Source organism: Anoplopoma fimbria, chromosome 2 (genome assembly GCF_027596085.1).
Source record: "Anoplopoma fimbria isolate UVic2021 breed Golden Eagle Sablefish chromosome 2, Afim_UVic_2022, whole genome shotgun sequence".
In the NCBI taxonomy this organism is placed as follows: Eukaryota; Metazoa; Chordata; class Actinopteri; order Perciformes; family Anoplopomatidae; genus Anoplopoma; species Anoplopoma fimbria.
The window spans coordinates 7,383,403-7,406,242 of record NC_072450.1 but is presented as its reverse complement, the minus strand read 5'-3'; the positions used below and the strand labels follow the sequence as shown (position 1 = coordinate 7,406,242).

The window sequence follows — 22,840 nt, the reverse complement described above, 5'->3', positions numbered from 1 at the left end:
GCGACTTCAAGTTAGTATGAACTCGTCATTAATGCATGATTTTGCACATAATCCCTGCACACCTGCGGTTTAAAGATCTCTTTCCTTTGGATTCAAATCCCACACCATATTTTAGTTTTCGCCTCAGCACACAGACTGCCAGGATCCAAACTTCCGTGAGACTCCACACCCTGTTTTCCGGGGAGCCGGTGAAGATCCAGCCCTTCAACACGCTGCTTCTCTTACGTCCCGTCCGTGGTGAGCAGAGAGCTGGCCGCGGCGGAGATTCCTCCTTCATAGTCGGATCCTATCTTTCCTCCAACTGAGCTCCTTCTAGTGTGGTTTTTGTTGTTGTTGTGTGTGTGTGTGTGTGTGTGTGTGTGTTTTTCCACGCTTGACACACACATATACATATACATATATATATATATATACATATATATATATATATATCAGAGGAGTCGGTCTGTGCGCCGTCGCCACGCAAAATCTCTCCGTCCTTTGCGCTGCGCCTCCGCGGCTATGGATTGATTTCACTGTTTCTTTTTTCTTTTTTTCTTCTTCTCCTCCGACCTCTGCCTCGACCAAGTTGAGCAAACAAGTCCCTCCAACCTGCGGCTCTCTGCCTCTGCAGCTACACGGTTCATCCGGCCACTTTTTGTTTTTTTAAAGTACCTGGCTCCGGATGTTTCTGCACATTTTAGGACTTTGAACTTTTTTTTTTTTTTTTTTTTTTGGATTTTTTGGATATTTTTTAAAAATATATATATAAAAACACGTTTGTGCATTTGCAGGAGGTGGCCGGCTGGGATTTTAAGGATTTCTTTTTTTTTTTTTTTTTTTTTACTATTACATTTTTTTTTATTATTATAAAAAAAAAAAAAAAAAAATCTTCTCCGGGTATTCCTGAAAGCCTGCAAAGATTTATCGGTGAAAAAGTGATGGCCGAGCGGGGAGCTCTGTCGCTCCTCTCCCTCCTCTGCCTCACCTCTCTCCACACGGACTCCACCGCCGCCAAGCATGTCGACAAAGGTGAATATGAAAGCCTCTCTAACACTCTGCGACATTGTTGCGCCTTGGATGCATCAAATGTAGCAATCTGCTGTCTACATTGTATCACGAGTTGTGAGAGAGGGGGAGAGAAAAAAAAAAAGGGGAAAAAAAGAAAGAAAAGGCTCTTGGAAGTCAGACATGGAGCTAGGGGAGCTGTTTCTGCTGTTTCCAGGTCAGCCACTCGACTTTAAAAGTAGGCTTTTCCTCCCCACGACAGACCTTTTGTCTGCGTTGAGGCTGATTTGAGGCAGAGCTGCTGAGAGGTGTCTCTGCTTGTCTTCCACATGAGTCCTAGATGTTCCCCAAATGTGTCTTTGGGATTTAAAAAAAAAAGAAAAGCCCAAAAAAAACACATTTTTGTGTGTTTTTTTTTTTTTTAATATATATATATTTTTTTAATTGAGATCCTCCATCTACCTGTGTTTGATTCCTTCATATTATAGGTATTGATTGGAGTTTGTATTATTTATTTTATTTTTTAGCATAACTCACCCCAATCTGTTATACACTCCAAGCTATGGGTGCCTGAGATAAATTTTTTTTATATATATATATATATATATATATTTTTTTTTAAATTGAGATCCTCCATCTACCTGTGTTTGATCAGCTATGTGGTCATGGGGGGATGCTAAGCATGGCAGGAACTTGCTTTTGAATGAAAAAATAAAATAAATAAAAATACAAAGTCATTAGTGCTCACTTTCGGGTAATAAGCCGGCATCATCAGTCCAGCAGACATCTCATTACCTGGGCGTCAATACATGTTTAGCTGATGGATAAACGGAGCCCAATGCATTTGCTTCTGTTAATTGTTTTGAAGTCAGGGACACTGCAGTCCCTCTTATTCCAACTGGTGGTATTGTGTAGTGATATATATATATATATATATATATATATATATAGATATATATATGTGTGTGTGTGTGTGTGTGTGTGTGTGTGTGTGTGTGTGTGATTCCTTCATATTATAGGTATTGATTGGAGTTTGTATTTTTTTAGCATAACTCACCCCAATCTGTTATACACTCCAAGCTATGGGTGCTCCAACCCATATCACAACCACATCTTTATCACTTTAGCTTTTCAGCGTTATCAAACACAGCAGCATGTGGTCTGGAACATTGTAAATATAACTGACTCTTGTGCAACACGGCCCAGTTTATTTCCCCTCATCATTCTCCTGATATGCAAAATAGTTGTGTGTGTGTGTTTGTGTGTATGTGTGTTTAGAAGAAAAAGGCAGTCCATGTGCCTTTGAAACAGTTGTTGTTTATTTGAGAAAGAATGAATGTGCATAGAAGAGTGCCTTGGAGTGACAGGCCTGTGCTAGCTTTTGGGCTCTCTTGCGTGTGGAGCCTGATGAAAGACCCTCTCCTGCATGAAAAGCGCTCTGCAGTGGTGGAAGGGGAGATAGAGAGAGAGAGAGAGAGGGAGAGGAGAGAGGGAGAAAAAAAAAAAAAAAAAAAAGCCCCTCCTTGGCTTTGCTGGAGATCAGTACAAAAGAGAAAGATGGGGGTAGGGTGAAACAGGCCGACTGTCTGGAAAGTAATAAAACCAGGAGATTAAGGGGACCAGGGAGTTCCTTTGGGAGCTTTGATTGATTCCAGAGATTTGGACTGGGACCCACACGCAGAAAGAGTCTCAAATTACTAATTGTGGGGTCCCCTTCTCTGAAAATATCTGTTTATTCAAAACACATTTCTTTGAGGTCCTGACTGTGGCCAGAACTTATCTTGTTGGCATAGTTGCAGCCCTAAAAGTTTCAGTCTCATTTGGTTTGGGGACATGTGTGTGTGATATATATATATATATATATATATATATATATATATATATATATATATATATATATATATATTTTTTTTTTTTTTTTACTTTACTTGGAAATAACCTGTTAAACTTCAGCCCAACTGCTTCCATTTTTACCACTTCCTCCTCTGTAGCTTTTTTTTTTTTTAAAGTTAACTTTTTAAAAAATGGCTCAAAAAAGTTTGCCTTTTGAAGATAACGCCCTGTTAGAGGAGTGTTGAATCCATTTTGGTGTTATCTTATCTCTGTAATCCTGCTGGGAGGGAATAGCGGGCTGATTGTCTCCCAGCGGACAATGCAAATACCTTGCTGAAATGTGTAAACATTTGGCAACGCTCTCTGCTCTTCCAGACCACTCGCCAGGGTTTTACCCTCACAGACCACCTCAGGAGTAACATTGTTCAGACTTAATAAACAACTGTCGTTTTTCTTTGGTGCATTTAAGGTCTTTTCTGTGGGTTAGGGTTCTGCTGCTAAGAACACAATTTACCAACTTTTGTGTTGTTGTGTCTGGAAATCCCTGGTGGTCCTAAATCCCAGTTTGTGTGGAAAAGAAGTAGGAAGGATTAAAGTTAGATCTCATTCATCCTGAATTTCAATATTATTTCAGGTATCTCCCTCAGTTCACAGTGTGATCTGAATGCAAAGTGTACTGAAAAGGGTAATTTACACACATTCTTTTTACAACTAATATAAATGCACCTTTTCCAGACGTCCACATCATCTCGGGATGAGTTGAGAGGTGGTGTCGTGCAGAGTAACCTGTTGTCTCCGTCATATAGAGTGTGCTGTTGTACTGATCATTTATTTATGGGCTCCAATCGCTCATAAAGTCCTAATGACCTCCATCCACCGAGAGACGGATAATTGCACACCCAGCCAAGTGTTTGATTCATCTGTTTCACTAATGAAACCGCCCCCCATCAGAAGCTACTGGTCTGCTATGGACAATGGTGGAGAGACTCAGTTTGTTGCCGCTCTGTGTCCTCATGTTGGAGGCGGTGGCGTGGTGAGGTCAGTTTGTGTCCGGGGGGGTTTTTGAGGCGAAAATGGCGGCAATTATTGGAATAATTTGCCCTAACTGTCACAGCAGTTTATCACATGTAATTGGCAGGGGGAAAGGTAGATCAATATCCTCTGAATAGATGGCTTCACGTCTGTTGTTGCATCTTTCTGTTGATCGGGGGTCAGTGTAATCATCCGCTTTCAGCTTTCAGCTTACTATTGTGTCAAAATAATAGGACTATTGGCTGTGGTTTCCACTTTGTTGATTTGCTCGTATATTGCTGTTATTTAAAACAGAGCCTACTAGTGATGTCATGAGAACTGATGCTTTGGTACGAAGTCAATGCCAAAATTCTGAAAGCGGGACTGTCGTAGTTTTTCTACAGTACTGCAGGTACCGTAGGTTTGCTAACGTCTAAAATAACTTCCTTCCGTGATTCTAATATTTTCTGTTCTCAATCCTTTTAAGGATCATTGTGTCTCACTAAATGCTACTAGTAATGATAGTGTAAATACTGTTTAATGTGATACCATGATATTTTCAGATATGGTTATGGTACTTTGAAAATCTCACGCCGTTACCACCCTAATTGCTGTAACAAATCAGGGTTGAAATCAGCAGGAGGAGAGCTCGTAATGCCAGCATTCCTGCTCAGCTAATCAACGGCTGCCAACAACGGAGCTAGAAGCTAACAGGGTGCAAACAGCTAATGTACGGAGGTTGCATTGAGTTATGATGCGTTCAAGCTCTAATCGGTAAAAATGTAGTTTTTGAAGAAGGTGAATTATAATGTTATCATAATGTGTTCAAATCTAAAATGTAAATCTAAAATGTAGTTTTTGGCGAGAAACTTGTCGCAGATCATCAGGAATTCATAATGAATTTGCAAACGGTAATAAAGCAGAGTATTTTGAAATACATGGGGTTTATTGTTTTGGAATTTTTGCCGGTATAGTTATTGACTACTGAATCGCTGGTATGGTGACATCCCTCTGGCCTACCATATAGGCTGAACTGCAGGATTTCTGTATACGTAGAGCGGTTCACATTAGCACCATGATGGAAATGCAGTGCACGCCTTGAAACACACATGGTTTAATCCCATTTCTCAACATATCAAACCATCACGCACCAGCTGTGTGTCTGGAGGTTTAATGCCTGTACACCAGATTGAATCAACATGAATTCTCTCCCCACACTCCACACATTTTAATCCAGTATTTTTCCGTATGTTTATTGATTGCTGTTTAAAACTGCTTCTCTAGCCAGCATTGTTAGCCCCCTGTGTATTTTAGACATGGACTGGGCTGGCTGGCTGGCTGGCTGGCTGGTTGCTTGTGGTAGTGTATGGAAGGCTGTTTTGAGTTGAGAGAAGCCAAAGGTCATGGTCTAAAAACCCAGAGCGGGTCATTGACAAGTCCATGGCTTCTGCTGACTTCCATCTAAGCTGAAATTGCTTCAATCAGAGCTGTTTCTGGTTGTGTGGTGCAAAGAAACCTGATTAAAGTCTGCTCTTCCTGTCTCTCCAACAAAGCCTGTATACCAGCTGCTTCTTCTGGGACACATTCAGTGGCTTTCTTAGTGCTGTGTGAAGTTTCACCCACATTCACTTATTTTATTTTTTCCTTCCTTTTTTGTGGTTTATATACATTTTTATTTTTTTTATTTTGTAAACCACCTGTAAAACGTTCCCCTGTTTATTGAACTGAAAATCAGTTTATCTTGTCTGATTTTGCAAAGAATGTACATATTTTCATACAATCTGGTATAGGAAAAATATTAATATTGTGAATTTAAATGGTATCGCCAAGCCTTACAGGTATGTATGTTTATATAAACCTTTTTCTGTGTTTATGCTCTCTGGGGTTGTTGTACGACAGGTGGCGTATGGTGTTCTGTGAAAAGCACAGAAAACCATTTGGGAATGTTGGAAACAAATTCCTCAGCCAATCAAACACAAGGTTAAAGTTGACCTGAAATGCCCAATTCACCAGCTATGCTAGTTTAATGTCAGAGCTCCACGTTCATAGCAGCAGCTCCCGGTCCACCAGTTCTATCAATTCTACCATGACATTGTGTCTTTGCTGTCCGAGAATAAAGGCTTTAAAAACAGAAACACTTACAACTTCTGCTAATCAATGTCCTGGGGGAACCGCGCTCCCTGGACACAGGAAACACCCTTTGATTGAATATGGTGCCAATGGGATATAGGTGATGTCCAGCACCATCCGTTCTCTTTGTACTTTGAAAGCCAGCCTATTTGGTGTTGTGATCGTTCGGTTCACAGAAATCGGCTCACATCAAGTGTGCTCCTCTTAAAAGCCAAACTTCTTTCAGCCTCAGAGGCGTCCCTGCTGTGACTAAAACCATGTCAGACGCAGCACCTTTCCAACCCGGCTGCTATGTGTCTTCTTTGTCTCTGCTGGGCCTTTCATGTCAAAACAAAGAAACCTGAAAATCATTTGCTTTGAGTTGGACAAAAAGTAAATAGTGCCAAGAAGCTATAAAGCTGTCCATACTGCCCCGTGTGATGAGTCCTTTGAGACTTTATGGTAACCCGAGGGACGTTACTTCAACAATATTGTTATCTTTTTGTGGAGACAAAGCTGCAGACATGTCTGCCTCACTGATTTCCACTGTTCCTTCGGTTTTCTTTTTTAAAAACAGAGCAAAACGCTAAATTCCTAATTCGCTGTTGTGCTGTTCTGCTGTGATTGAATGATGCTCACGCTTAATGACCACTGAGAGAGCAGAGTCTTTTCAGTTTCCATGGAGCTAACGCGCATTAGCAGCAGTGCGAGCAAAGCATACAAAGAAGACACTAAAATGATGTCTACATGTCAGTAAGAGCTTAGTTTGTCACTCATTTTATTGTGCACTTCAGCAATAATGCCACTTCTGACGGGCTCTGGAGAACTAAACTGGTCGAGCTCTGCTCCTGGAGCTATGCTAAAATCTTGAAGTTACACAAACACAAAGTTGTGATGAGGCATGGTTTTGGATTTGCCATGAGTGCAGTTATAGACTTTGTCTTAGACGTCTTTTAAAATCATAAAAGCATCTGATTAGAAGACAAGCCGCACTGATAAAATGCTCACATATTGCAGTGGGCTTGCAATTGTACATGGAGTTGTATGTTAAACCAAAATAAATAATTTACCATTATGACATGCAAATACTGGCACCACTGTTTACTCAGCTTCTACCAGAGAAGCACACAAGATGGCCAAAAAGACTTGTAAGTGAAGGTTGTATGAGTAACAAGTAGTAGTCCTGCAGCATGGCACTGTAATATTTATGTTCTGCTAGACTGCAATCACAGCTGGTCGTGTTCTTCAGGACAGCGTGGCACGGTCCACTCTTTTACTGCGCACCGACAAACTGCAGTAGTCAAGCTGCTGTGTTTCAGTGCACGTCCTTTATAACTGCAGCATGACGGCAGCAAATGGCAGTGAGTGTATTGATGTTAGATTTAAGTAGTGTACTGCAAGCAAAGAAGAATTTTACCCTTGCCTGGCATTCAAGCAAAACCTTGTAGCATTGGGCTTTGTGGCCCTTCCAAAGGGATCGTTGTGCAGGGACAGCAGGACGGGGACGACTTTTTGCCTTGAAAATTTTCCTCAAACTTTTGCTATTTTGGTTCTGCCGAGCTCCTGTCGTGGTGTCTCCTGTCGGTAGTGGCAGCTGCATAGGATTATGACACATGCAAGCTGTGCTTGTCAGATGAGCCTGGACTAATGAGTGCAAGGCTCTGTTATACACCGAACTGCTCTACAGCCCTGGGGGGCATATTACAGACTTTTCCTATTAAAATAAAATTGAGCCTTTTTAAAAAAATTGTTAGAATTTTCATTTCTAAATGAAGGTCTAGTTGACTTTTTAGCTATTACTAACCACGTGAAGGACAACTGTATTATTATTTTCATCAAAGGTTGAATTGTTGGAGTTGTTGGTCCGGTTTGAAATATCTTAAATCAAATCTTGATATCCAAAGCAGACATAAAGCATGTTGTGAAAAATGATGCGGGATGTTTCAGTATTGACAAAGAGATTTTCTACCGAGACATTATCTCACAATGGCATCTCATAACAGTTCCATAAACCTGTAAGAATGATAAATAACTGTAATTTTGAGACTATTGTTTAGAGACTTCAGAGAAGGAAGCATAAAGACAAAAATCATTCAACACTTTAAGTGTAATGACTCAAACAGGAAGCAGGAGCACTTAAGAAAGACAAATGTGCAGCTCAGGCTTATGAGTGTAAACAAAAAGAACAGATAAGAGGAGCTGACCTTACATTTTCCTATAATTCCTTTTAGATTTTTGCAACTCGTTACCCAATCAGTTGTTGATCTTAAGAACCTCTAATATAATTAGCGCAATGTATATTTGATGTAATTCTGAGTTGGCTGGTTTCATTCCTGGCAGCTGCCCTTGACGTAAATTAAGAGAGACTCGTATCCTTCCTAGAGGACTGATTAATAACCTTCATTCGGTTGCGCTGACTGTACCTGCTGCAGTTCAAACATCCCGCAGCTCTCAGACATGAAATCATTCTCTGCCGTCTTCTTGGAGGACGTCCAGGGTGTGATGAATTAACATGGAAGTCTTCTCCACGGTGTAGTTTCACGGTGTAGTGCAGTTGTTAAGTAGCTTGTGCTTCAAAGATAATGCACGCGAACGAAGAATCAATGCAACTTTTTTTCCAATATAATGATTCCTGCTCATTAGAATTGTCCATTATACATAGTGCAACTTGAATCTTGTTATTCCCGAGGCTTGTTTTTATGGATCCGGTGGCCTTCTCTGCTCGAGCAGTACGAGTGCGGATCGGGGGATGAACTATTTCATTCACCAAATTAACTCGGGTTGTCGTTTCTGACCTCAAACATTTTACTCGTCATATTATTGGAGTTGGGTTGACCAGTATGTGCACGCGGGAGAGATCTTACACTCGCTCGTAAAGCTTAAATCACCCACGAACACATAGGGGCTCTCAGCCTTCCTTCAGTCAAAGGAACGTTTCATGTGCTGAAAGGGTGTGGGGCAGTCAGTCACAGAGAGAGGACTGTGAGCAGTGCTCAATCGAGCTGGCTGCCATCATCTTGTGCCTGGCATGTGGCTCTTGGCCGCTTTGGACGTGGTGGGATGTGTGTGTGTGTGTATGTTTGGGTGGGTATTTGTATAGGCGTATGCCACCCATCTGGGGTTGAACAGCTGTTTTATCAATGAGGTTCAGAGAGTTTCCCGAATTGAAATCACTTTTCCAGCATTTAGAAGAAGAAGAAGAAGAAGAAAAAAAAAAAAAAGTGTTTACCTACTTTCACTGAGAGGAAATTAGACCGTTTTGATTTAGCCTGGAGTTTATTCTGTATAGCAGTTACCGAGCAAACTTGGTGTCATTGATTCAGTATTATGCGGTTAGCAACCCCGTTTTGAGAAAACCAAAACGGGGATAAGCGTGCATTGATTGCCTCACCGCTTGTGTTATTACAGGCACAAATGTAATTGTAAGGTCTTTACTTAGGTTAAGACAAAATTATAAGCTTGGTAGTTGTGTGGTGCGGTTGTCCAAAAACTTTGCTTTTCTAAAAAAAACATTCCTCAGGAGAAGATTTCATAAGATTCGTATGAATCAAAACCTGATGTTTTCTAGTGGTGTATATATTGACATGTGCACTGGTAAGCCCGTAGTAGTAAATCGCTCACATGACCCAATTCAATACCAGTGCCCAACTCTTACCAAGATTTCTAATTATGCTTTTGGTGAGCAGTGCCCAAAGGCAAAAACTGGTTTGTCCAGTGTGTGTGTGTGTGTGTGTAATGGAAATCCATAGAAACCACTTAACTTTCAAGCATGGTAGGCGTAGTGTGTTTAGGCCTCGGCAAGAATAGAAGGTGTCATTTCTTTGGCCTACGCGGTACTTTTCCATGGCACTGTCTCAGCATGCGAAGCACATTAGCGTTCTGGATTGTTGAGTCTTCGATTTAAACAGTTTAGAGTTGAGACCAGTGGAGACTCTGTCCTAGTCATGTATACATCAACAAGGGTCCCAGTTCCTCTTGGAGCCTCTCCAGTCTACCTCCCAGGTTTTATGTTGATCTCACCTGCTGCTATGGTGACCCCACCCCCCTGGAAAATTTCTCCTGGTATTAACTGACGTTTCTGCTGCTAAAGCCAAGCTGAAGCGATTCTTTGAAAAGTTCAGCGTTTAGATAGAGGCTCCTTTGTGCCGCTGGGAGCTCCCCTTTGGCACGGGGCTCCAGCGACTGCAGTGACTTCTCACCGTGTTATTGGAGCCAGTTCCTCCTCAACTCTGAGCTCATCTGAAACTAACGGGTCAAGAGAGGCGGCAGAAATGGAGAAATGACTGCTGTAAGCCTTTTTAATACACTGACGTGATGTAATGGAATTGGCCGTCTCTTTTGATTCTGCCTTCTTGGCCCTTCACAGCTGAATAAAAGTGTCCCTCAGCAGCACTTACTTGAAAGATGATGGCTTTTTTTTCTCCCCTTAAATATCACACAGCGCTAACTCAAAATAAGCTTGAGTTTGGCTTTAGAGAATGCTAATTGCTCCTTGAAATTTGATTTACTGTACAGCGGTGTTGAATAAATTTGACTGTTGATGAAAATGTCGAGCCTCAAGAGAGGTATTGGGGCTTCTTTCTTATTACAATATCAGAATTGGTAGCTTCTGGATATGTCTTCTTTGCTTGCGATTTGTTTGAATCAAGACGTGCATGCACATTTTTAAAAAGACAGAGTTGTTTTGAACTGAATAGTTTTTTGAGGTGGTCCTGATATTTTAATGTGCGGCCTTATGTGGCCACGCAACTGGACCACAATGATTATAGTAATACAATGAGATTCCACTCCCTTCACTCAGTTATGAGTGTCCTTTTCCGATAGTGGATTTTGGCCGTTGGCCTTTTGGGGAACTTGATAATCTCTGCTCGTATCTGTTTTATTGAGTCTGATAAAAGACGAGGGTTGGCTGGGATATGAAACTTAAGATAGTGGAGTGATAAGTTAGGTTATCGACAGGCTTGTACAATACAGAGAAAAGATTGCACAATTGTCACATTATGACATTACGTCTCAGAGCGTTTCCTCTTATTTGCAGTGCTGACGACGTTATTGGGTTGACTGCAGTGGGGAGAATAATTGTATTCACTGTCTTTGGCGCCGTGCCAGAATTACACATACAGTCCAGCTTCAATGGCCGCTGGATGAAGCCGTACAGAAACCGAGAGCAGCATCTGGGACAACACAGTCTCTTGAGCTGTGTCTAAATACAGACGCGACCTTCCTCCATCTGATATGGAGGTGGATGAGCTTGGTGAGGAGGATAAGCGGGTGAAGGCAGGGCCATAAGATACTATAGGTGAGGATTTTATTTATTTATTTATCAAGCTTAACGTGTACGTAACGGGCAGTGATGGAAAGCAGCTGCATGAATTCCCTCTGATTCCTTAACCATTGTCCCGTGAACCTTGACTCCACTCGCTCCCCCCCACCCCCACCCCCATCCCCCTCTACTTCTCAGCCTGTGACAGGTCACTCAGTCACCGCACCAGCATGGCTGCAGAATGGATGGCGACCAGCAGGGAGCACCTGCGGAGGGGATAGCAGGCAGGCAGGCAGGCAGCATTCCTTCACAGGACCTCGAGACACAGATGTCATATGAGACACGAGGGACGTGTTTGGGGTGGGGGATGGGCTGGGGGATGGGCTGGGGGTGGGTGGGCCAGTGGCAGGGGTTTTGGCATGGTGGGGCAGTAATGGGGTGGGATAGCGAGCCAGCTGCTGCCAGCAGATTCTTAATGAGGTGTCCCATCAAGAACACAGGGAGACGAACATTAATGACTACAGCTAAACTTGTCTGTTTATTCCCTCCTTTTCCATCACGCTAGGATGAGGTGCCTGACATGTTTGGGCACACAGTATAATTGGGTTTTTTCTTCCAAGGTTTTTCTGAAGTGTGGCCTGACCTTTTTATCTAATGGGGCTGCAACTAGTACAACAATTCATTTATCTTTTTATTATTTTTAGATTGGTTGAATAATTATAGTCCATATACTCAGAGCCCAATGCCCAATGAAAGCCTTTTTTTTTTTTTTTTTTTTTTGCTTGTTTTGTGTGTCCAACAGCACAAAACCCAAAGATATTCAATTTACTATGATTATAATACAGACAAAAGCAGCAAATCCTCACAGAAGCTGGAAATGTTACATGTTTTAATGGCATTTGCTTTTTTTTGCTTGATAAATTGAATCAACTAATTAATCAATTATCATAATTGTTGTTGACTAATTGTTGTCTGGAAGCAATCCAGCCAAGTGGGGGAAGGCAAGGACCTTGAGAGTGTTGACGGGTGGTGCCGTGTGGATGAATGGTTGTTATAATCAGATTGTGTGGCTGCAGGGAAATAAATAAATGCATACGTTTGCTCCGTGAGTGAATTAGCAGCCAGTGAAATGATCATGTGTGTGCAGCATAATCCCAGATTCAGCAGAAGTATTCTTTTCCTAAATGAAACGTGGCACTCTGCTCGCCAAACATTGGCTTTTTCAACATGAACAACAGGCAGTGGGAGCTATGTAATAACCATTAGGTAGACCCATTATTGAGAATTTGAGTATGCATGTTTCTCTCGTGAAGGACGATGAGCTCTTGAATAACCTTTCCGTTTTTTCTGCAACCAACAATCCAAGTGCTCAAATTGCCGGTTTGGGGAAAAAAAAATAAAAAAAAAAAAAAGCAAAATTCTCTTTCTGCTTTCATACTTAATTTACCTGGAGGGTCTAAATTAGTCCTGAGTGCATAAGCATATCATTCAAGCTTTCAGGACACCTGCTGAACAAATTCACTCAAAGAGCACACACACACACACACACACACACACACACACACACACACACACACACACACACACACACACACACACACACACAGATCCTCAAATATGTCCCGCAGTCTGTTTGTGCCATATGCCGTCTAATATTGTTGTGAAGTGTAGCAAGTGTAAATGAAAACTCACCCAACATTATCTAATTAAGCAGGTGTGAAAGCAGCTTAATTCAAGTCGGTTTTGGGACTTCTCATCGGTCCGGGTTCAGCGTCTAGCAACGGTTCGTTCAGCCGGAAGACGGGAATACTTTCATTAAGCTGGGGTTGCACACTTTAATTTCTCCTCCAAAGAAGATGTCAGAAGTGGTCTTGGGTTATAAAGGGTGGTGGTTTTATTAGCCACCGCCGGCCCGCGGGGTGCTTTTTGTTGCGGAGTGACAGGGGACTTAATAATGAAGCTCTCTAGCCCAACGAGCCCTGAATCAGTGGAGCCCCTCTTCCCCTTCTTTGTCCTTCTCCCGATCCCCCCACAGTGCCACTGCATTCCCAGCCTGGCGGGGCAGTGTCTCTGGGCCGGGGCCATGTCACGCACCCCTTCTGGCCCCGAACGGCCGTGGTGGGGGGGGGTCGCGGGTTCAAGTGCTCCCCGCGGGGCGATGCACGGGATGCCTAGCGACGCCGCGGCTCGGCCCCCGCACCGGCTACGTCGGTAATTCATTTCTAATGAGAAAGAAATTGGCTGACCTCGCAGTAGCTAGCCTCTTGGCTCTGGCTGCCGATTGCTGCCCCCTTTTTCCCCCGTTTTGCCTGTCTCCCACACAGACTTCAAAGAAGAGGCGAGGATAGCCCCTCCTGGCCCAACGGCGATAGCGAAGCACTCGGGGAACATTCCTCGCGTGCTAGACGGAGGCTGAGTGTGGATTTTTACGGGCTGTGTTTCCCACACATACCTGTGGTTCGTGCGTATGCTGTAGAAGGCTCACTGTGCTCACCCCTTCTGATATGTAACATCAGAAGGAACACTGGTGGTACTGAAGATGTGAAGGCTTCTTTTGCGTGATAAAGAGGCCATATTTCCCGTTGCTAAGGACATCGGGTCTCAGTGGGTCGCATCTAATTCACCATGCCATTCAAATCTTAAAGGAATACTCTGAAATCTGGGGAAATTCCCTTTTATGTTGTTCTACCAGTTTGAGTTCATTATTTGAAACAACTTCATTTCTGGGCATTTAATATGGAGATGGCGCTTGATGTATTTAGCATTGCTTCTCACAGAGCCTAGAAGCAGCGGAAACGGCTAGTTTCTCAACTCTAAAACTGTTATTTCCCAGTGTACTGCTTATTTTTAACACGAAAAGCTAGCACATCAAAGAGTCTGCTGGATTTTGTTCAGAGGGACCAAAATGTGCAAAAGCTGGCAAATCATGACATGACTTCCAGGCCAAGTTGTTGTTGAGCAAAACTGATCTCCAGCTCTTGAGCTAACTGCTCTTTCCAATGCAGAGTTTCATCTCGGCATTGATTTGAACACACACATAACCTGTAAATGCAACAGCTTTGGAGGTGTGCTGGACCTTTGCTGGAGCTTGGCTAGCTGGCCTGCTCATAGCTCATAGTCAGTGTTAGGGGAGGTTAAACACTCCACAGAGCTACTTCTTTGGAATTTGTTAGTTTAAGGAACAAAAAAAAGTGATCTTCCCATTCAAAGATACTTAAGCAGAGTACAGTATCCGTGTGTTGTCTGTTTGTTTTTTTTTGTTCAACGCAGCAGCAGTCCGTATCGATACGATTTCCTGAGGGGAAACAATTGTGTGAAATGCAGGAAGCCATTAGGAAGCCAGGGACTCATGTCTCTCCCTGCTGAGTAAATAGTGTCTGGGCCTCCCCCCCTCCCCCATTTCATCCACTTTTGAATGGGCCCTGCACTTGTAACAATAATGGCAGGAAATGAACTGTACTCACACAGGAGCGTGCAGGATGCTCATTGTGCTCCTAATTGACCAAACTAGGTTGGGTGATAAAGCAGAGTTTTCTCTTTTGTTAGTTGAACTCAGCTCAAAGGTAGCATACAGCAGGTGTGTTCCTGAAATATCATCTCCTAATGAGGCATAATATAACATACTTTGGGCTGTTTTGGCCATGTCCTAACTGACCCAGATTGTGTGAAATTGGAGCTCACAGTTTGAATCCAGGACTGCCTAATGACGGCTTGCATTGCTTAAATTCGACACATAACCCACGTGTAAGGGGGAAAAAGTTAAGTACATGAGAAAACAAATTCGTCACCCATTGCTGTGGTACCATGGGTGCTTTTTGAACCCAATAGCAGTCCTCAGTGACAACCTGTTTACTGTTCGCTAACCTCACCTGGCTGCAACATCCTCATTTTCTCTGTGGAATGCAGGTATGAGTCACAGCCAGACAGCGTTACTTAAGCTGTCACCCGAGAAGCCCTGCAGGGGAAAGTTGTTTTGCCCTTGAGTACAGAGCATAAGCTCTTTTGAGCTGACCTGCATTCAGAGAAGATTGGTAATGTTGTTGGGATTTAGGGTTATTGCTACCAATCCTACTCCTCATTAGACACAATTCAATTGTGTGTGTTTGTGTGTAGCAGTAATGCCCACTTTTTTCGCCATTAGCTTTTTCCTCTATGAGCATCTGCTAAGATTTAAGGTAATGTACGCCAATTATACACCAAGAGTCCCATGCACCAGTTTCCTGATTGCCATTCTGGCTTAATTGTTGGGTAAGGGATCAGTGGTTATCTGGCCCACATTTTCTGCTTAGTGTAATTGATATTTGGTTTACCTCCCCCCCCCCTAAGCAGGTTAGCATTGAGGATTTTCCCCAGATTAATTCCAGGAGTCCAATCTGAATGGGCTGACCACTCTCCCTGTATCATCCCAAATGTCTGCTTTACCTGGGATTTACTAGCATATGAAAAAAAAAGAAGAAGAAAAGGAAATGAGATCAGAGGTGGTGATGAATCCTGCAGCTAAGCCTCCCCCAGAGAAAATGAGTTGCACACATGGCATTGTCAGTCACCAGCCGCTTATGTCCTCGTTTCCGATAAATTGATTTTGGGTGCTCATGCGGCGAGAGGTGGGACTAGTCCTTTCTATAGGGGCGCCTGCTCCAGTAATGCCAATGTCAGTTTGCCGATGCTAATGTCATACGATGCCGCTTTGCAGTGACTCGTTCGCATCGCGCAAGGTGAAGAAATGTGCTCCAGTGAGGCCATCTTCCCTTTGTTGTAGTCCATTCAGCCTCCGGTGATATGTGCTACTTCACACCTACAGCCTTTGCACCAAGCTGCAACATGCACGCTTGTGTCCACAGACTGTAAGGGTCCCCCACGTCCCAGCAGATTCACCAGCAACTAATTTAGGGGTTGTTAAGTGATTTAGCATCTGTTTTTTTTTTTTTTTTTTTATGAGACCCCAGTGAGCCACAACTGCCCCCCCCCCACCGCCCCCCACCCTTCTGCTCCGTCACTGTCTGTGCCTGTGGCGTCAAGGCTCGCTTTTGAATTTCAATCAGCCCCTGGATTCATTGTTGTGTTTATTTGAGGGGGATGGGTTGGAATAGGGTGTTAGTAGTAGGAGTTACTGTGTGTGTGTGTGTGTGTGTGTGTGTGTCTGTGTCTGTGTGTGTCAATCAAATATTCAGTGTGACCAATGGGCAGCTCATCGGAGACTAGTTTGGCGTGTTCTCAAGGGGGCACAAGGCTTTAACTGCTGCCCGCGGGGCGAACCCTGCCCTCCATTCTTCACGCATCGTCCTCCCCTCCCCTCGTCATCGTCCTCGCACCGAGAACACAGGCAGTACAATCAATAACAGCCTCACCCCCCCCCTCACCCCCTCCTCCTCACCCTCCTCCTCCTCACCCTCTCCCCTCCTCCTCCTCTGGTCAGCCGCTCCCTGCTTTCCATTTATCAACACTGCGTTTGATGTTGGCTTCATCATTCTCTGTCAACCCCCCCCAACACCTCGATGTGTGTAATTGCATTAGATTGGTCATGGTGGTGCAGTTATTTGGCCCCGCCCCAGCTGGTACCGGGCCAAAGGGGCTTCTTTCCGTGTACCTGCAACCCCCAGACATTAGTTTTTAAGTATCTTTAGAGTTTAATTTATTTCCATATGGTGTTGCACAGATGTGGTTCAGTTGGTTCCCCAGCACCCTAAGGTACATTGTGTCTTTTTTTTTTTTTTTTATTATTAAAAAAAACGTTTTCCTTTTTTCCTTATTTCCATTGTTCACGCCTCCCTTTCTCTCCTCACCAGGCAGTCAGGCTTAAAGTGTTGAGCTTGTATTTAAAAATCAAACCCCTCAACAGGCTCCGAGTAGAAATGACGGAAAAAATGTATCCGACACATTAACATGTCCTCGGACAGCGAGGACGCCTGCTTCCTTATCACACTGAAATATTCTTTGAAAAATGTATTGGACATTTTTTTTTTTTTTTTTTGTTGCCACTTGTGCTCATTAGCAGTTTATTTCTTGAAGAATATGCTCAGTGTGAAAATATTTGACAATAATTTATTGCTCCCACACAAAAAACTGGCACCGGTTACTCAATATCTATTTTAAGCTTGTTTTTTATGTGAATGCGGACAAGTCGAAATGTTCAAATTGATATCTCGTGAAGTGCGCTGTGTTTCACTTATGTGTTGAACCTAAAGATCAATAATAAACTGACTGAAAGACTTAGTCACACGCTGGAATCGGGACTTTCATTGGCCACATTACCAATGATGCTCAAATCCCATTTCATTGTATTCCACCTTTCTATCATCAAATCCCATCATCAACTAACGAGCGCTTATTTCCTTTTGTGAGGCTCTTTTGTGCAACCTGTTGTGTGGGGATAATCTCTGGCAAATACATTTCTCGTTTGCGAGAAAGCGGTGGGAGGATGTATCGGGAGAGAAGAGGAAGATGGTGTGCGGAGAGAGAATGGGGAATGAGAAAGACTTAAGAGGCGCAGTGAGAGAATCTGTCTTTGTCGATTACACACGCACTACAACCTTGGCGGCCACATTAGATCTCTTTCTCCATACACCAAACTACCATTAATAATGCATACAGCTCTCTAGCTCTTTTTGCCTTTCCCTTCCCCTCCCCCAGCATTGCCCCTCAAGGCGTCTACCCCTCCGTCTCCCCCCCCCCCCCCTCTTCCCTACCTCCATCCTGTCCTGGCCTCCCTGTCCGCCCCCCCCTTTTATCCATCCCCAACTGTTTTCAGCTGTGAGACTGCTAGCCAGGAGCCATGGCAGGTGTGCATACATCATCGTGGTGCTGGCCACACACCCTGCAGCACCCAAACAGTCATCATCAGACACATCCACCTGCCTGGGAAATAAAAAAAAAAAGAACATTGTTGAATAGTTGAGTGTGTTTGGCTTCCCACTTTACAGCAGTTAGTATTATCAGGGTTTCCATGAGGACATTAGCTTGTTTGTATTTCTCTTGACATAAACCTACAGACAATGACAAATGAATGACAAATAAATACTGCAGAGATATAGGGGAATGAAATGGAGTGCACACAGGCCATTGTTGACACTCCTCTGCATGCGCAGTGGGAAAAGGCTTGTTTTATTAATAATATCTTGATTGTCACTTCAGTGTTGCATCTGTCATTTGATCCGCGATAACGCTCCCTAAACACAAGCTGCTCCGGCTTAACCCTTTAATGTTCTAGGCTAGGGTGTAAAGACACAATACCCCTACATCTATAGTTCATGTTTTTTATCTAAATGCCAAGAAATCCACACAAAAAACAAACAAACACATAACTGCACACAAAGATGCACAATAAATACACAATTTAAGAGCGGTCATGTCAGAATATTATATCATAACAGAATATTTGTCCTGTCTATTGTCACAACTTTTTTTGCAAGGGCACATCTGCAAAATACCACCTGAATTACTTCTTTATCATTACATTACATTACATTACAGTCATTTAGCAGACGCTTTTATCCAAAGCGACTTACAATCAGTAGTATATTACATATCATTCACCCATTCACACACTGATGACAGGCTACCATGCAAGGTGCCACCATCAGACTCTAACTAACATTCATGCAACATCCAGTCCACACCGATGGCAAGCCTTCAGGAGCAACTTGGGGTTAAGTGTCTTGCCCAAGGACACATCGAAGCCGGGTATCGAACCACCGACCCTCTGATTGGAGAACTACCTTGCTCTCCACTACGCTACAGCCGCCATGTTTTTAAACCTGCACTGGGGAGTGCAGAGGTGTATCTTGGAATGCAGGAACATGGTCATCTATCAGTCTTTCCTATCTATTACATTTTATTGTGATGTAGACTGTAGAGTCAGAGTGGTGTTAAAGCAGAAAGTAAATCAGGAGAACAGACTATATGGAGGATAGGATATTTATAAACAACACTGAGCACAATAATTTGGTTTAAATTTCTATTTGTGGAAAATACAGACGCCCGAGACCTGTCATTGGATTTAATGCGTTAGATATCACAACAGTTTCCATGTTGTATGGCGGTTTCAAGAGGTCACATACACACATGTGACACCCCTAATCACGTGTATGGGCTGATGATGGATGATATCATAAATCCAGTGCATTTGGCATTTGGAATGCCCTAATGCCATACTAATCCTCTCACCATGATAAATGAAATGTATACATGTGAAAATGTGCCTGGATGTGTGGCGCTGGAGTTTGCTGCTGTGCTGTTAATCCCTCTGGAGTCACTACTTGCCTACAAAAATCCTCTTGTCTGGAAAATGACACATCCTCATTATTTCAATTCATGGCAGTTTGTATTTAAAGTAGAAAGGTGTGAGCAGACATGGCTATTATTCAAGGAACATAAATCATTGTCTTCTGAACATTGTTTTGTTATGGCCCAACAGATCGGTCATCTATTGGGATCTTTCCTTATTTTACATGTGCTTCAGTGACGCATGCATTTTCCTGCCACTTAGGAGACTGAATGTAGGTTGTGGTGCCGTTGCTCGGGCGGCAGCATGGTTGGTGGCAGCAGTCACGGCTTATGAATTTGCAAAGCAAACAGTGCGTCTTATGTCACTCTGTCACGTTGTGTGCCGACTGTTTCTGTTATGCAAGTACATTTCCTTTCAGAGACGCCACCCAACACATCAGGCTCGTAACACCAGGAAACGGTCTTGGTTGGATTCCCCCATGTCATAGATTGTCACGTTCAAACCAGACAGTACAGCAGCAGCAAAAAAAAAAAAAAAATCAATGAAAAAAGGGCAGAGGAGGGTGGCAAGACTCTCAGTTGACAGATTAAGGACAGGTTCACAACACTCAAAGAGGTGAAATCATATTTGCTGTCCACTTCTGTGGGATTATCTTTATCTGCTCTACCAGTATATGTCCTCTGTTGTATTTGTGGGATTGTTAATGTAGTTTAAAGCACTTCATGCTGGAGTGCTGCTGAGTAGTAGGACACCATTCCCTCTGAAGTGATCACTTGCGAAGCCTTAATGGTTCAAGGTTCAGTCAGAGGTCTCGCACTCTGCTCACCATACGATCAAACCTCACTACGAGTCTCCAAGCATGTTCTGAACAAACAATTGCTCAATTGCTATTGAATAATAAGTGGCCTTTTTTTTTTTTTTTTTCTTCTTTTTCTTACTTAATGAGGTTCACAGTTAGAGCAGTGGAGACCAAGCCTCAGTGTGTATGTCAGATTAACGGATGCCTGTGAAGAATGCTAAAGTGAGTTAACACCACGCGGAGAATGCTGTGAGGATAGTGCACAGCAGTCGGGGGGGTTTTCAGGCTTTAGAAATTGGGAGCTTTGCCCATCGGAATTTGTTTTCCCTCTTCCTCACGGGAGCGTCCTCCCCTCTCCACCCGAGGCAATCTGTCTTCCTGTCATCCTATTGATCCCCTACAACGCTCATTAATATGGGGAAGAGGCCGTTGGAGCCTGAGCTGGGAGGCCAGTGGTTGCTGTTTGGTGTTGAGAAGGTGTGTAAATGCAATAAGGGGAACAATTCATCAAGGCTGAGAATTGTATTCTCAGAGCTGCGTTCCACCTCCACTTAGAAACATTTCTGGCTCCGAGGGAAGAGCAAGCCTTTATGAAAAGCTCTCTCCGCTCAGGCAACCGTTGCCATAGCGAGGTGTAAATAAACCTGCAACATCATCTGCGCGACCAGCCGCGGAGGTGTGCTGGAGATGTTTGACCTTGTGGAAATGGATGACAAACCCCTTTATGAAGAGGAGACTACATAGAAACAAGGGATTGTGATCTCCAAGCATCAAGTGGCCTTGCTGAGCTCAAGCCAGCTTAAAATCACTCTGGTGAATGTCAGCGTGCTATCTAGCAGCAGACACTCATCCCTCTGCAGTTTGCTTACAAAACGGGGGTGGGCGGCGGCCTCAGAGGCATTTTGAATTGTTTAGGTGGCTGAAAATTAAACGCACCTCAAATCCACTCAGAAAACTACATGAGCGTATTTCTATTTTCTTTATCCCCCCCCCCTTTTGATTCGAGCTTAATTTACATTCATATTGAATTTGTTGTGAGCCATATGCTCCCCCGCGTTGTCATGGGATACAGGCCAGACTCATCATTTCCTTTTTTTTTTGGAGGCAGCTGAGCACATTTATTTGTATTTGTTTTAAGTGATGAGATGAGGAGAGGAAGAGTCCCTCCTCAGTCAGTGGGTAAATGTTAGATAAAGATGTTAACATTGTCCACTGTTCCATATCAGTGTGACATATGCAAGCAGCCAACAGGTTCTCCTTCAGTGTCACGTGGCCCCAGTGCACATGATGTTTAATCACAGAGATGGTGCTCTTTCAGAAGAAACAGACGGCATGCAAAAAAAAATCTGACGCAAAATGAGCAACTGAAGCTTCTGCAGCGTCCTTTTGGCCTCATCCAATCTGGTCAGTAAATCTCTCTGAAAATGACTAGTTCTGATGGACAGTGAGATGTCTGTGGAGACTCCGTCCAACGCTATTGCCAGGCAGCACTATATTAAGGGACTCCTGCACAGTCATTTACAGCAAATCTACCCAACGCGGCCCCAAAACACACAAGCTTTCCTTTAACCTGGGGATGGTCTGGCAAGATCCGTCCGCTCAGTCCCTCCTGAAACTTGTTAGTAAATCAGGGACACTGTGAGGTGCCAGAGGAATCGTCCATTAATAAGCACTATGCCTAGTCAAGTGGCTCAGGAAGCACAGGGGTCAGGCCCGCCTTCCAATCATTATACCTCATCCACGTCCTCGTAAAAGGCCCCTAGCCACTCGGCTACAGGTCGCCATGGAGACCCAGGACGGGGGAGCGCGGGGGTGGGGGTCGGGAGTAGGAGAGCGGCGCAGACAACCATTAGCAGCCCATTCCATGGTAATTAATGATCATCCCACTGGCTCAAAATCAGGGCCCAGAGAAAAACAAGACACGGAGCTCGCTCTCTCTCCTGGAGCAAAAATGTCACAGTGGCAAGAAATATGTCTGCGGACTGGAGAGGGGAGCTGAGGTGTTTGTTTTTTTTTTTTTTGTTTTTTTTTGTTATGGTTGGGAAAAAGGTGACAGGACGCCGGGAAAAGATTGAATGTTGCACACGGAGGGGGAAATGTGATTGATGTGGAGGTGATTTATGGTCAGGAAGGATGGGAGGGATTACTGTGCAGGGGAATAATAGTGTTTCATTTGCATAAACATCCGTCTACACATAAGTCTGTCTTCTGTTATACAAGGACAACAACTTACAAAGCCGTTTTTTTTTTTTTTACCCTAACCATAATTCAACACCTTTTGACCGTTGTCTATCTAGCTGCGCTGAGACAATCGCTCGTCTGATCGAGTTATGAGCGCTGTTCGCATTGCAAATATGAAGCGTGCATTATTAGTTTTGTAATCAAATCTTAGGTCTGCCTGCCCTCGGGGGATTTTCAGTCAGCCGGCGAGCCAGGCAGCCAATCAGCGAGCCCCGGCGGCTTTGAAGTACCCGGCAGACCAAACTACCCATCTTCCCCCTCTCTCCTCCAGCAGATAGACGCTTTTCAAACGCTGCACAACCAAATGTGCATACACTCAGACACAAAAGCTATTCTGTGGGCAAATAAAAAAAAAAAAAAAAATAACAAATGC

General features: G+C 43.5%; 1 protein-coding gene across 1 annotated transcript in view; it reads left to right on the top strand.

The window, feature by feature from the left end:
* The first annotated feature begins 892 nt into the window (after window positions 1–892).
* The window catches only part of neo1a (neogenin 1a), a 162,519-nt gene continuing 140,571 nt past the window's right edge, over window positions 893–22,840 (top strand). Inside the window, 1 exon segment of the mRNA XM_054610588.1 lies at window positions 893–1,011. Coding sequence (XP_054466563.1) covers window positions 921–1,011 — 91 coding nt within the window. The 5' untranslated portion in view covers window positions 893–920.